Source organism: Solenopsis invicta, chromosome 1 (assembly GCF_016802725.1).
Source record: "Solenopsis invicta isolate M01_SB chromosome 1, UNIL_Sinv_3.0, whole genome shotgun sequence".
NCBI classification, from domain to species: domain Eukaryota; kingdom Metazoa; phylum Arthropoda; class Insecta; order Hymenoptera; family Formicidae; genus Solenopsis; species Solenopsis invicta.
The window spans coordinates 25509510-25524857 of NC_052664.1; the positions used below are offsets into that span (position 1 = coordinate 25509510).

The following is a 15348-nucleotide window of genomic DNA, read 5'->3' on the forward strand; positions in this document are numbered from 1 at the left end:
TTGGAAATATCCTGTATATATTAATATGTATTGCTTACTATTTGTTATACGTCGTTAATATTTTCTTATGTAATAATCTTATGTTGTATAAGAACTCTGTTATTTTAATTGATATTTTATGTTAATCATATTGTGTTGACATTTATTCACGCATGTACCTTATACACTCGTGCGCTTGTAAACTTCTATAGAAGATAATTTAAGGTTGTTATCTTTTCACTATGGTAACAGGCAGAGCCTTTGCCGCAGAGGTATGGTAAATCGGAAGTTGCATCGATATTTGACGTTGTGAACAGTAGAGACAGTGCAGTAATTCTAATCGAATTTAACAATCTTCTCGACCTCTCACAAATTTCGACTTGATACGACATGCTCCTGATATAAATAAGGAGAGTCGTAATAAAAAAATTTGGTAGCGTACGTTTCAAAAACAGACAATAATGCGTAATTAGCATGTAAGAACAGCAAGATGTTCAAAAAGAAGAAACGTGGGGGTGACAAGGAGAAGAAAGTACGGAAAAAGTGTTTAAACGAACGAGAAACGGTTTCTTATGAACAACAAATTCTAGATAACAATAGACAATTGTCACGGTTTGTTCATTATGATCTGACACTCCGCTTTTTCTGTTTCTAACTCTCACTTAATGTGTTCTTTCCGATATTATCTTCAAGACTGCGCAGTCGAAATGAAGAGCTCGAAACCGAGATAAAGAATTTGACGAAGCAGTATGAACAGTTAACAGAGGATCGATCTGATATTGTGGCGCATTTGAAACGGGATTTGGAGGGAAAGATAGAGGAGACTCGCGAGCTGCACGAACGTTTATTGGCAATGGAAGAACTGAGAAAGCAGGAACAAGCTGAGAACAAAAAGAAAGAAAATGGGATGGAACAAGAGTATCGTACTATGGAAAGCAATTTGAGCGCCGAAGTAAAACTCGCAAGTAATACAAAATTATTGTAACACATGAGCAAAAAGGTAATATGAATAAACAAAAAAATTGCATGTTCCATGTTGTTTTACGTTAGCCGGGAAGCTGAACGCACTGGAAGATTGGAGATTAGCTCGTTTGGATTTAATGCACAAGTTCGAGGTGCAAGAGGAAGAAATAGCGAAACAAGAGGAATTGCATAAGACGACGCTTTACGAAACGGAGAAATCAGTCATTATTGCCAAGGCTAAGTAAACAGATTAATCAATAATCTCTCATTATCGCAAACGATAATAATTTTTTGCATATGAATAACAATCGCATAGAATATTCGCGTGATATTTTTCTTCTTCAAGTTTGGAGAGGATTCTTAAATTATTTTAATGTCATTTAATATATTTCTCAAATAATCCTATGTGTTGTAGAATGCAACAGGAGATGGAAGAACGATTGAGGAAACTCGCTCGAGAATTCAAAGAAGCGACAAACGTCCGAGTAGCGGACGTAATGAATAATGCGGTCAGAAGGAACATAGCATTGAATCACGAGCTGAATTCGATGTTGAAGGTCTGCCATGATCTAGAAACGAAAAGTGCGGAATGCAAAGAAACCGATCGTGCGCTTAGACTGCAGTGTGAGCTGCTTGAGGGTGAGGCCAAGATCGCGGAGAAAGATGCGCTGAGGCACAAGCATGCGTTACACGAACTCGTCAAGGATCAGATGAACACGATGCTCGAGTACGGCCGAATACAACGCGAGAACAGGAGGCTCGGCAATTACGAGCAAATGCTAGATGAGTACAGGACGAGATGCGTGAACTCGGAGGAGAGGGTAAAGGTCCTCGAGCACCATTTGCAGGAAACCAAAAAGGCCCGGAAGGAAGTCGTAATGGAAGTGCGAAAGAAGTGCGAGGAATTCGATAAAGTGAATAAGATCCTGAACGAAGCCAAACAGTGTGTCCTGGATGTGTTAAAGGTATTATTTTTTCACGCGAATATTTAAAATACAGAAAGTATTCTTTTTGGATGGTACAATCTTGATCAAACCTCGGTCTCTTGGAGAAAAATCCTTTTTGGACCTTGGTTTCATTAAACTTGCAATTTTATGGAAAAAGGAAAGAGGTTGCAAGCTCTTTCAATGTACTTTCTAAATTTTTTGGAGTAAAATCTTATTTTAAAGAGTAAAAATTCAGCCAGTTTAAGAGTGATTGAATTTCCACTCTTTAAAGTGAGATTTTACTAAAAATTTAGAGAGCAGAGAATATAAATGTTCGAATTATTTAAATAATTTAATGTAATATAATGTTCGCGAATTATGTATTTATTATAAATGTTCGAATTTTTATTATGAGGAATTATTATCAGTAATCACAATGTGCAAATATTTAGATACGAAACGTATTGTAAGTATGCTTCGATTGTATATACAATTTAAGGCATTTAAATATCCTTCTTACGACACAAAGAAACAATTGTTTTCAGCTGCAAGAGCATGTCTGCACGAGCGATACGTGCACTTCATGTTGCGCCGACCAGAAACAGAAGATCATTTATTCGCTCCAGAATATACTCGAGAAGCATAACATTTCCGCTGTAATCGACGATGATTCACAAGTAAAATATGCAATGCCAAGCACATAATATGAACATAACTGGAATAATTTTACATTGCTTCAGTACTTTGCAACATAGATTCCATTATTGTTTTTAGAAAAATTTATAAGTAAACAATTTTGAAAAATCTCGGGGAAAAAATTTTAATACATAATTTATATATTAAATATCTCCATATATAAATGTATATATATATATATAATTATTTGTAATTATATGATTATATGAATATATAATTTATATATAACTATATCAAATTATATATGAAATGTGTTTTCCTGGGATTTATAAGCAATGTACTTTTGGTAGTTTTGTCTCTTAACATATTATTTAAAATTATAATTTATTCAATAAATATATATTTTAAAAATACATATATAAAAAATATATATATATATATATGTCTAGATTCTTAAAAACATACTTCTTTTAATAACAGTAGAAAGTTACTATTTTGATTAATTTATAAAATATATAAATAATTCGTTAAAAACGTCAAAGAATATAATATTAAATTCTCTAATTTTAGGTGGAGGAAACTGAGTCTGAACCTTTGGAATAACATTTTTTGTTTTAACTTCAGCTTCAAGAATACATGTATGCAAAAGCATGTATGCAAAAGCATGTATGCAAAATGAAGCTTTTAAATAATAGCTTTTAATTAATATTGGCACGCAGAAAGTGTTACTTTAGAAACGTAGTCCAAAATATCAAAATTTTCGTGTATGTATATCTCGCGGTACGTTCATAAATTGGTTACGTACGTGATTGAATGCGCGTATGCGCAGAACAGAGGACGCGTATTATAGCATCGTTTGTTCCGAGAGACTTCCGAAATCTCCCAGACGATTTTATCAAATCCCCGTCGCTTTATTGTCATCCGTCTAGCTGCAAAATTGTAAAAACCACGTGAAAAAGATTTGCAAGGGAGCAAAATAAAAAAAATTCATGTTTTATCGAAATGCGACTGCAGCTGCCGCATTTAGTAGGTGCATTCACAAAGCGAGGTTACGAGCGTACGCTAGCTGTACAGTGCGGTCGGGCTCGAAATCACCGTGGGAAAGTACATGAATACCTATAAAGCACCGACCTATTGTGCTAGGCAGTGCGTCGCTTGTACTGTTACACGTCGACACCTGCGATCGCGCCTGGCGACTCTGTCGCGAGTTTAAAAGCATACCTCGCGGTTCCCATCGCGCTCATACGTCTCCGACAGGAGATGTGAATGATGTGATCTGAGACGCGCGATTGTCGGAGATTCGGGACACCATGCAGGACGGAGGAAAGGGGGAAAACATCGCGAGATGGCCCGGCACAGCTTTGAACGACGATCTGGAGTTTTGGATGACTCGGCTTCCGGCGCCACTTAAGAATATACCCATAATACATCTGGCGATACCCGGTACGTTTAAATCGTTCTGCCTGATGCGTAGTTTACACTCGTGCCTGTAGAAGAATTGATTTACGGCGATCACGGCGGACGATATTTTCAATATTGCTCGATTCGTGATCATTTGTTAAATAATGAAAAGTACTTCGATTTGATTGGCTTCAATAAAAATAATAATTACACAAATTCTACAATTTTCTTAATTCAAGGTCCTTGCTTTTTGCGTTATTCTCAAAAATACAAATAAAAAAGAAATAAGCCTTTTTCTCGCTCAAAGCAAATCTCTATTGGCATTCTTAATATTCCATTTCAGAAAAATGTTTGTTGAACTGAATGTTTAATTTTTACTTAAACTATATGTTATATGAAACATACAGAATAAAATTTTCCAAATTTACTTTGAAGACTGATGTTCAAATTATTATTTTATTCCGTTTATTTGAGCTATATGACATCATCTTTAAGATTTTCCTAATTTGAAAATTTCAAATTTTTCTATTTTATTATTTTTGTTGCAATTTCATGAGATTTCAAATCTTTTAAATTTATAAATATTTATCAGAGCAGACCCATTTTGATGATAAAAAAGTAAGTTTAAAGAAAATACAAAAGAGAACTTTATTAACAATAGGTTCCACATAGGTGTGTGGATTTCAATTCATTACGTATCTTTAACTGCAATAAAAGCAGATGTAAATGAGTAATCGAACTATATTTAGTGTCTACGATATTAACGATTGTGATACAAACTGGTAATTTTCCAGGTTCTCACGATACCATGACTTACACCATTGAAAGGCGCAACGATGTGGGGCCGGACGAACCTGCCTTCATTCGAACGCTCGGCCGTTACTGCTCAGTCGTTGCCAAGCCCATTATTTTAAATTGGTCTATTACACAACGGGATGATATCAAGCAACAGCTCAATGGCGGAATCCGATATTTAGATCTGCGCGTTGCCACGAAGCCGAGAACCAATAACATATACTTCCTTCACGGTCTGTACGGTGCGGAAGTCAACAAGCCGCTGCTAGACGTAGCCGATTGGCTCACCTCCCATGCAAATGAGATCGTTATCCTGGACTTCCAGCATTTTTATGCCTTCACGGATCAGGATCATCACCGTCTCATAGACAGAATAACTCAGATTTTTCGTGGAAAAATGTGCCCAGTCTCATCCAGATTCGATCAAATGACGCTGCAATGGCTGATCCAAAAAAGATGCCAGGTGTTTGTGATTTATAGGAATGTTTACGCGCGCAATTACGCGAATCTGTGGCCGTCCGGTCTCTGGCGTACCGTGTGGCCCAACACTGTCAGCGTGGACGAATTGATCGATTTCTTGAATGTCGAACTGCAGAGCAGATCGTTGGACATCGCATTCATATCGCAATGCCTCTTGACACCGGATACGTCCTACGTCGTCAAACATTTGTGCGGTACCCTGCAAAGAGATCTAGTACCTCGTTGTCAGAAAGCGGTTCTCTCTTGGATAAGCCAAAAGCGTCCTGGCCGCGGAGGGCTGAATATAGTCATAGCAGATTTTGTGTCGGATAACAACTTTCTGTTTTCCAAAACTGTCATCCAGAATAATACGAAACTTCTAAACAGTCCGTAGTTTAATCTTATTTCTTCCGCTTTATAGTAAAATACAAATAATATATAATGGCGACTTTAGACTCAAATATTTTTATCACTCTTAATGAAAAAATAAAATCTTTAAATTTAGACCTGCTTAAACTATTCTTATGGTCAATATGCTCACTTAGTGATCACTAATTATTGTCCAAAATAATTCGTTTAATCATTTAATATAAAAATATTCAACTGCACACTTGACACGCAAAGTCAAAATAGAGTTAACAAAAAATTCAGATTATTAACATTTAAACTCAATGCATATATTTTTAACTAATTGATCTGTAACTCAGACAATACATGTTTATGCTAAGCATATTGTGACACATCGCTTGGAAAACAGATGATTGATTATTATTATTATGTACAATAAATAATATGATATCTTTATTTCGCACTTTATAAGCTCAAGACCGATGTCATTAACTTCCATTTATATAATGGATGCAATAACATAAAAAGGATTAAATGTATCCAAATAATTATAGCATTATTGGATGTATTGAAACAATGTAAATAATTGAATAATGTATTTCTTGCACTTAAATATGAGAAAAAGAAAATTGTTTTTTAGAATCTCTTTTGAGTAGAGATCTCTTTTAAACATAAATGCTAATCCAATATCAGCATTAAATCAATGAATTTATAGCTATTTTATCGTATAACATTTCGTTGATATACAGCGTTAAAAAGAGGTATAGTAATATAATATGTATATATATACGCTAAATTTTATTATTCTTGTTTCAACAGGGAATATCATATTTAAGTATGTAAGCTGGCAGTAGGGCAAATAAAGTTATACGTTGCATAACAAACTTACAATTCGCAGGATACTTTTTCTTCACAGTCGTTTGTACTTTCTTTAATAAGTTCGATACTTCGTGTGGGAAAATGCATGAGTATATGAATTTCGATGAAAACGTAAGTTAGCATATTTCGTAGATAATTTGGACGAAGTATATTTCCACACCAAAATGTAATTATTTACGAATTTTTCTTTCTGAGTATAGTAGTAGGTTTGTTCTTTAAAATGCACAATTCATTTTGTTAATTCTGATTGTATCACAAAGCTTTCACCTTGAGTTGCTTCATTCTGGGGGCACGTTTTTTTGCTAATCTTCGTTGTTCCTTTTCCTCCCACTTCCGTTGTTTATCGGGGTCCTCCTCTTGGAGGATTCTTTCCTGCTCGGCCCTCCGACGCTCCTCTCGTCTTTGCGCCGCAGCTTCGGCTCTTGCGGCGTGCGTTGTTTTCAGGAAGGCTTCCTCCACTTTAAGTCGATTTTTGTCCGCTTTACTTTTACTCTATATATAATATATAATAAAATTTATAATATTAATTGTAAAGTTATTTTAATGGTGTTCTTCATTAAAGCAAAGAAATACAGACCTCTTTAGATAGCTTAAAACGTCGCAGCTTATCTATTAAATAGAAAGCGAGTTGAAGTAAAAGTTTAAGTTTTTCTTGAGTCTCTGGATTACACGAGCGACCCTTAAGACTTATATTCAAGCTCATGAATAATATTCTTTTAACTTCGGGCATTGTTAACTGAGTAGTATCTCTGAAATTAAACTAAATATTAGTTACTTAATATTATTCATCATGATTTGACATCAAAGATAATTTATACATATTAAGTATATGCATATTTTTATTATATTTTATTTAAATCATTATCATTTAAATCTCATATGTAGTTAATACAGCTTTACTTACTCCAATGGTTTGCGTCCACTGAATTGATCACTAATGTGAATATACTCTATGTAAGGTGCAAACTTTGCAAAGGCTTGTTGAATCCTGGTATCCAAGATAGCCGCCGTTGCTTCTGGAATTTCAGACATTACGTAAAAGCCTGATGGAAGACCGAATTTTTCCCCAGATCGTTTCTCCGGACAATATACATTAATATCAGCCATATCGCGCACTAAGTGCATCGCCAGCCGTTTCGTGGCAACTGCTAAAACGAAATTATCTATTTCGTCCTTCGCGAGCTCCACTTCTATATGAACTTGATCATTTTGTGGACGTACTAGTTGAGCTAATACAGCTACTAAGTCTTGCCTTTTTATTAATTTCAACTCGATAAGCATCGAATCACAGCCAACACGCCCAGAACAGTACAAACTGTAGTGCGATTCACTTTGTCTTATGAAACCATTGTCATTTGCGTTTTCATTTGATTTGCTTGAATGACCAATAAGAGAAAAATTATCTAACAACAGCTGCTTATGATCCGTTAGCCATTGCTCAACTATATGAGCATTTTTAGTACGTCCTACTATATAATTTATAAAGTATACTACCAGTCCAGTGATCATTAGTATCTCTAAATAATAACTGTCCCATCTCTCCCGCAGATGGAATGGGACTGTCGTAATAGTCAATGTGGAAGGTTCATCGTTTTTTGGACCAGTGTTGCCCCCTGCAACATCCAGTCCTTCAAATTCTTCCTCATCTTGGAAGTGATCAAATTCACTGTCACCATCAGTAACTAAGACATCGTCTTCCTCGAAATCTTGATTTAATTCTTCCTCTTGAGGCAATTCAGGTGTACGTTCAATGAGCACATTTGGCTTTTCCTCCTCAAAATCTTCAAATTCCGCAAATTCATTATCCTCGGGCACTTCCTCTTGGAAATGGGCTGTAACCCATAGATTAGTAGCGACCAATGTTATGTGTGCTATTACGATCCACAATTTCATGTTACCTGAAACAATAAGCAGTAAAAAAACATGTAATTATATTTTGTTTTTTAATCACAATTCAAACAAGTTATCATAAAAACAACACAACTAATCCTTTTTCTATTAGTGCCTTCACTCCTAATCTTATCAATATTTAATCTAAATTAACACAGTACCAGAACTGTTAATTGTGAAAACAGATGTATGAAATGATACAATTATAGTATAACATAACATTTGTAGAAATAAACTGATAAAAAATAAGAATATCAGTAATTAAAATCTTTGTTATCCAATAATTTTAACTTGTACAATTAGTTTTTATTAATCTAATTTTATTTGAAGTAATATTTTTATCTAAAATGTATGAACTCAAGATAAGTGGAAAATTATATAAACCGTGTTATTTTGCAATAGACAGAATAAAACTACTTTGCACAGGAGACCTTTTATTATTATTAACATTATTCTTATTTAGCATGTAATGCAAACAAATATACATGTAAATATATTTATGAGATTGTAAAAATATACATTACAAAACTAAAATTTAAATGATTCAGTATATGTTTAGATCTCAATGTAAATGACAATTTCTATGAAGGGAATTTGTCTAAAATTGTTGGAAAACACACTTTTAATTATTAAAGTTAAAAAATAAATTTAATAAATTTGAAAAGTTTTTTGATTATTGTGCAAGTATGATCAACTTGAAAACATATTATCGATGCAAACACATATTGTGCAACTGACCAAACTGTTAGCTCTTCTATACAATATGTACAGCTTCACACATGTATATTCCTTTTGCATATGTTAATAAAAATGATAAGTCTCATCTGCAAAATAGTATTTATCACTCTCTGTCCACTTGTCACAAAATAACAACCTTTATTTTTCAACAATTTACTGATTGTCAACCTATATTTGAAGAAAGATTATTTTTCTTTGACAGACAAAACTCTTGTTTCATCTATTAATAAAATATGTATGTGGTGTTCTGCGACAAAGTATGAAGATGCTCCAAAGTTGAAATGCAGCCAGTGGCTAAATTTAGCGCGAATAACCTATCGCGTATCACAGAATTCCATTGCGATGCCAAGTCTCACCAGTGGAAGGAAATGATTTTTATAAATAAAAACGTCGATTTCCCGTCATCAATCTCAATTTACGAACGGCGTCCGATTAATTACGACAGACACTGTGATAATGAGCCCCTCGCCGAAACGTATAGATGACTCGCATCCCTTTATTCTATGCCACGAAAGTCACCGTGTGCCACCGTGTGCCGTGTGACAGGCCGTATGCCTGACGTCACTTCCTCAAAACGAAAGATCGACTGCGTTCAGAAAACACGATGACTCGCTGAACGGAAACTCATGTGGAACATTTGCAAATATTTATATTCAACGTAGAATGAAACGATAAAATAAAATATATACATAATGATAAATTATGTAAATTGTATTTTACGTGTCATCTATACAATAATCCATAATTTATAGAAGATTCGGATTTTCTATCGAAAATGATAAAAATTATATTCCGCTTTTAATTTTTAATATTATATATTTTTATTTTACAATACTAAAATCAAATGCATTAACAATCTTATAACTTAACTACTTCTTTCTATATATTATTTAATTTATAATTTATATAATTTATTATTAGTTAAAATTTATTCGTATTGATGTTGTATACAACATTAAATGCGATATATTTGAAAATGTTATATATATTATAAAATATCGTAATCAGAACATAATATAGAAATGATTTTATGCTGCTGGATCTGAAAAGCTATTAAAGAGTTAAAATATACACGTGTGTGAAATATACATTAAGATACACACATATGCAAATTAAAATATGCGGTGCAAGTGGGTGCAAGACAATTATAAATCGATCCACCTGAAGTCCACCGCGAACGGTAGATCGTCCGTGGCGGAATTCACGATGAATCGCGGGGGAACGACGCTCGGTCGTTAAAGCAGGGTTCGCTCAACGCGACAGATTCGACGGATCCGACTTTCCCGACTCGTCTCGTCTCGTTCGATGACGGAACGAGATATCGATTTTTGACGTTCCCAACCCGGCGTCGCGCGGCGGCGAGAGAGAAGAAAACTCGACTCGCTCGCGCACGCTTGACGTTACCGTTCACGCGTTTCTCGTCTCCTATCCTGTCAGAAGCATGTTACGCGATCACTTTCGCGTAGTGCGAGTGCCGTGAAGTGAAGGATCGCGTGTGTCGGCGCGTGCCGATTACTGTCGCTTCTCGAACTGCGGCAATCCCGACTCTCCCCGTAGGCTCCGTTGCTGCGCGAGAATCAATATGCGGGGAAGAACGGTCACGGCGACCCGTTGACAACAAATCCTTGGGCTAAACAATGGATCAATACCGATACGTCGCGGCGGACGGCAACACGTAGAAACGGTAATGAATCGCCGCATACGAGATTCCTTACAGTCCGTACGTTTCTTCCGCGATCGGCAGGCACGGAAGGCGATATTTTAGCTCCTCGTTCCGTCGCTCCTTCTTCCCCGCTTTGACGTGACGTGCGCATACATTTTGTACATTTAACCCCTAACCGTGTGGTAAGTACGACGAGAATTCGGCAGGCCTTGGATCTTAGCACAGCGCATAAAAAATAATATTTTCAATTATTTTCTTATGATTATTTTATTTCCAAATTTGTAGGCTAGTTCTATGCGTTGCTGCAGTCTACCACATAAATTTTCGATCAATGAGAATATGAAAAATAAGTATAGATACGTGTCTCAAATGTCATGTTTGATATGAAAATTTCATCTTTTTCTTGTTACAAATATTCCTATAAAGTAAGGTTTAAGTGATTATTGACAGGCCTCGCGTCTTAGCACAGCGCATTAAAAAAAAAGATGGTTTCCCGATTATTTTCTTGTGATTATTTCATTTTCAAATTTATAAAATTCTTTGCGATGCTACAAGTTTTCAATTAATGAGAAATTAAAGAGTAAATATAGATGCGTGTCTTAATAAATGTTTAATATTTAATATGTAGTTTTATTCATTTATTTTTTTAATAAAATTAAAAACGAGATAGGCCTATATACGGTCGTGGTAGGATCTTGGCGCTGAAATAATATTCTTTGTGATTTTACAAACAATTGCTGAGTCTTTATTTTTTTTTGTTACATACAGTCTGTGTTTTTAATTATTTGATCAGATAGAATAACAATTTTAATGTAATATAATTTTATGGATGATGAGAAGCATTTCATAATGAATGAACAGCAATTTAAATAGAAGACAAAATGTATATCTGATCCTTTTCTAATATAATACAATGCCATCGAGCCTTTTTGCTTACTGACGACTCGTTTTGAATATTAATCATAACATTCCATTATTTCGATTGATATTATTTCAAATGGAATACAGTCGAGAGCGTATTTAGAATAAAACTGGAAAATGGTCGATATTGCCTTATAGGTTTGCACGCAATGTATCAAGGCTTTACAATCTATTTTCAATCAGAATGTAAAATGCTGTCTGTATTTCCGTTTCTTTTTTCCATACACGTAAGAGGAATTCGGGAAGTACTGTGTATTAAAAATTAGAAAATACTACATGTATAATTAAAATTAGTAACCAAAGAATCATAAATAAAGAAATAAAAATTGTATGATGTAAAGTACGGTTAATATTACGTAGTGCATGACTTTCATAATGCAAAGTTTTATCGATTTGGAAAGTCGTATGAACACGGCGACGAAGTTTTAAGAAAGTAATATTGAGCAATCAAGCGCCACGATAGGTTGATTGAAGAATAAGATTGTAATTTCGACGATCGCCATTCTTTATAATTTATTTGTAAATTATTTAATGTTATAATTCACGAAAAATATTGAATTTATTTTTATTTATTTTCTACATTTTTTACAATTTTAAATAAATTTCATTAAAAAGATCGTTACATGAAAAATTAGTTACAGTACAGTTTCAGAACTTACAGAACTATGGAAAACATGGAAAAAGGTCTTTTATAAAGAAACAAAAAAATATATTTTCTCAATTGATTTAAAGAATTTGTAAATTGCGATTTAAAGAATTTATAAATTATTACTCTTTCAATGAAATATTACATATTGTGTAAATAAATTCTTATAAAATATATAATAAAATGTAAATGCATCATTTGTAAGAAGAAACTTTTAGTTAAAAAAATTATATATTCAAATTTTACATATAATTTATACATAAATACATAAGTTTTTTTACATAAGTTATTTCTTTTAAATACAGATGTTATAATAATTTTTCTCTAAGAAATGTACAATTAGAAATTATAAAATGAATGTAGTATACAGTCAATAAGATAATATGGTCGTTGAAATATTACTTTTTTGTACAGAAAAGCTAAAATATCGAAATTTTTAAGTGACTAGTATGATGACTTCAATTTTACAAAAGATTTTATTTAAAAAATAATTAAAATAATTTCTTAAATACAAGACCCAATTCGGTCAGGATGGAACATGATCAATAAATCATTTTACAGACGAGAGCTGCGTATTTCACCGCTGGTATGGAAAAGTTGGATAATCAGCAGAAGACCTGGAAGAAAAAAAGCATGAAGTCGAGCACGGTCGCCGAGGTGGCGACGCAATGCGTGCAGGTGGTCGTGCGATGCCGACCGATGGACGAGCGGGAGATTGCCCGCGGTTTCAGCCGTGTGGTCGATGTGATCTCATCCAGAGGTGCGGTTGAAGTGCGGCATCCGCGTGACGATCCGTCCAGCGAGACCGTCAAGGTGTTCACCTTCGACGCGGTGTACGACTGGAAATCCAGTCAGCAGGAACTATACGAAGAAACGGTCAGGCCCTTGGTGTCCTCGATACTCGATGGTTTCAACGGTACTATCTTCGCCTACGGGCAGACCGGCACCGGGAAAACGTACACCATGGAGGGCTCAAAGACGGATCACGAGAAGCGCGGCATCATTCCGCGCTCCTTCGAGCACATATTCAATCACATTGGCAGATCAGAGAACATGCAGTATCTAGTGAGGGCCAGCTATCTTGAAATTTATCAGGAGGAGATACGCGATCTGTTGCATCCGGATCAGAGTCTGCGCTTCGAGCTGAAGGAAAAGCCGGACATCGGGGTATACGTCAAGGACCTGTCGACCGCCGTTTGCAAAAGTGCGGCGGAGATACAGCATCTGATGAACGTGGGCAATCAAAACAGAACGATCGGTGCGACGAACATGAACGAGCACAGTTCGCGATCGCACGCGATCTTTCTCATTACTATTGAGATGGGCAATCTCGGTGATATCGGTGGTATTAGAGTCGGACGCTTGAATCTAGTCGATCTCGCGGGCAGCGAGAGACAAAGCAAAACTGGCTCGTCGGGAGAGAGATTGAAGGAGGCGAGTAAGATCAATTTGAGTTTGTCGGCCTTGGGTAACGTAATCTCGGCGTTGGTAGACGGTAAAACCACGCATGTGCCATATCGAGACTCTAAGCTGACAAGATTACTGCAGGACTCTTTAGGTGGTAATTCAAAGACGATCATGGTAGCGAATATCGGGCCGGCCAGTTACAACTATGACGAGACTTTGACGACTCTACGATATGCTAGCCGTGCTAAGAACATTAAGAACAAGCCTAGGATTAATGAGGATCCAAAAGATGCTTTATTAAGACAGTATCAGGAGGAGATAGGTCGGCTGAAGGAGAAACTCGCGCAGAAAGGTGTTGTTCAACGAAAAAAGAAGAAGTCAAAAAGGAAAAAGGAGGACGAGACAATCGATTCAGAATCTGAAGCGGACGACAGTCGGGGCGAAGATAATAAAATATCCGAAACCGACAAGAAATTCATAGCGGAGCAATTGAAAGCAGAGAAACAAGAGACCGAGACTCTCGTTCACAGAATAAAAGATTTGGAGAGCAAGATGCTTTGCGGCGGTAAGAATATAATCGATCACACGAATGAACAGCAAAGGGCATTGGAACAAAAGGCGGCCGAGATCGCGGAACGTAAGAGACGCGAGGTTGAGATGCAACAGAAATTGGAGGACGAAGAATTGACAATGGTCGGTGTGAGAGAGACTTATACCACTTTGCAGCAGGAGGTGGACGTAAAGTCCAGGAAATTGCGTAAATGCTTTACCAAGCTACAAGCTCTAAAGCAAGAGTTAGAGGACGTGACTAGTGATTACAACAGGGATAGACGGGATTTAGAACAGGAGCAGCATGAATTGATGAAGGAACTCAAACTCAAGTACCTCATAATTGAGAACTTTATTCCCGAAGAAGAGAAAGCGAAGATTCTATCCAGAATCCATCTAGATGAAGAAGAGGACTGCTGGGTCGTTAAAGATCCAGAACCATCGAGCATAGATGCCATCAAGCGACCGACGTCCGCACCGGGTTCGCGCAGACCGGTCTCAGAGTACGCGCGAATCGCTCTTGCGATGGGACGAGGATGCCGTTATGCGGGCGAGAACATTCTGAACCTGGATCTCGATATGCCGGCACGAACAACATTAGATTATCAGGGACCCGCGATTGCACCAACGATTCAGGCCGTTTTAGAGGAAGCTCTGCGCGACGAGGGTGACATAGATGTCGATGCTTCGAGCACGAGGCTGAGAATCAAGCCGCGATTGCAGTCGGCACGAGTCAGACCGAAGAGCGTCACTAAGATGCAGCAGATCCCGGCACCGGTTTACCCCAAAACCAGAGGCCTCGTACCGAAGTAAAATCGTTAAAACCCCGATCAACGCGCTTCTTTTTTTCGTTTAAAAGGGGAATGTACATATTGTATGAACCGCATCTTGTACTTTATTTAATTCTTTGCGGTTACCTTGAGGTATGTACATGGACAAAGAATGGAATATGTCTGCAATACTCTAGTCAATGTGCAATGCGTAAACATATATCGCTACGTCGAGCATATGTAACTGTTGTAATAATACAGTATAAAATAGCTCCTGAAAATTCTAGTTGAAATCTCTCTTTCCTGCATTATAAGAATTATTTTAAAAAGAACTATTTACATATGACATTATTTTATGTTTATTTCGTTAATTTTATT

The 15348-nt window shown here is 36.1% G+C and overlaps 4 protein-coding genes across 5 annotated transcripts; 3 read left to right on the forward strand and 1 right to left on the reverse strand.

The window, feature by feature from the left end:
- Nucleotides 1-124: 124 nt before the first annotated feature.
- LOC105202022 (meiosis-specific nuclear structural protein 1) lies at nucleotides 125-3212 on the forward strand. The gene is made up of 6 exons (XM_011170368.3): nucleotides 125-591; nucleotides 673-944; nucleotides 1030-1183; nucleotides 1358-1907; nucleotides 2414-2545; nucleotides 3075-3212. Exons 1-6 carry the CDS (start codon nucleotides 470-472, stop codon nucleotides 3105-3107), a joined length of 1263 nt encoding a protein of 420 aa, XP_011168670.2. The 5' UTR covers nucleotides 125-469; the 3' UTR covers nucleotides 3108-3212.
- A 28-nt stretch (nucleotides 3213-3240) lies between these two features.
- LOC105202023 (PI-PLC X domain-containing protein 3) lies at nucleotides 3241-6391 on the forward strand. The gene is made up of 2 exons (XM_011170369.3): nucleotides 3241-3947; nucleotides 4700-6391. The coding sequence occupies exons 1-2, from the start codon at nucleotides 3815-3817 to the stop codon at nucleotides 5551-5553; spliced, it is 987 nt and encodes a 328-aa protein (XP_011168671.1). The 5' UTR covers nucleotides 3241-3814; the 3' UTR covers nucleotides 5554-6391.
- Nucleotides 6289-9582, reverse strand: LOC105202018 (coiled-coil domain-containing protein 47). The gene is made up of 4 exons (XM_011170363.3): nucleotides 9371-9582; nucleotides 7291-8284; nucleotides 6964-7135; nucleotides 6289-6878 (listed from the first exon to the last, which is right to left on the reverse strand). The coding sequence occupies exons 2-4, from the start codon at nucleotides 8277-8279 to the stop codon at nucleotides 6639-6641; spliced, it is 1401 nt and encodes a 466-aa protein (XP_011168665.1). The 5' UTR covers nucleotides 8280-8284; nucleotides 9371-9582; the 3' UTR covers nucleotides 6289-6638.
- Nucleotides 9583-10339: 757 nt separating this feature from the next.
- LOC105202019 (kinesin-like protein KIF3B) lies at nucleotides 10340-15251 on the forward strand. 2 transcript variants are annotated; one of them, XM_011170365.3, is made up of 2 exons: nucleotides 10340-10859; nucleotides 12806-15251. In XM_011170365.3, exon 2 carries the CDS (start codon nucleotides 12833-12835, stop codon nucleotides 15011-15013), a length of 2181 nt encoding a protein of 726 aa, XP_011168667.2. In that variant the 5' UTR covers nucleotides 10340-10859; nucleotides 12806-12832; the 3' UTR covers nucleotides 15014-15251. The 2 variants fall into 2 exon arrangements, with proteins under 2 accessions (XP_011168667.2, XP_011168666.2); XM_011170364.3 differs by having other exon boundaries at nucleotides 10340-10698.
- Nucleotides 15252-15348: the final 97 nt, after the last annotated feature.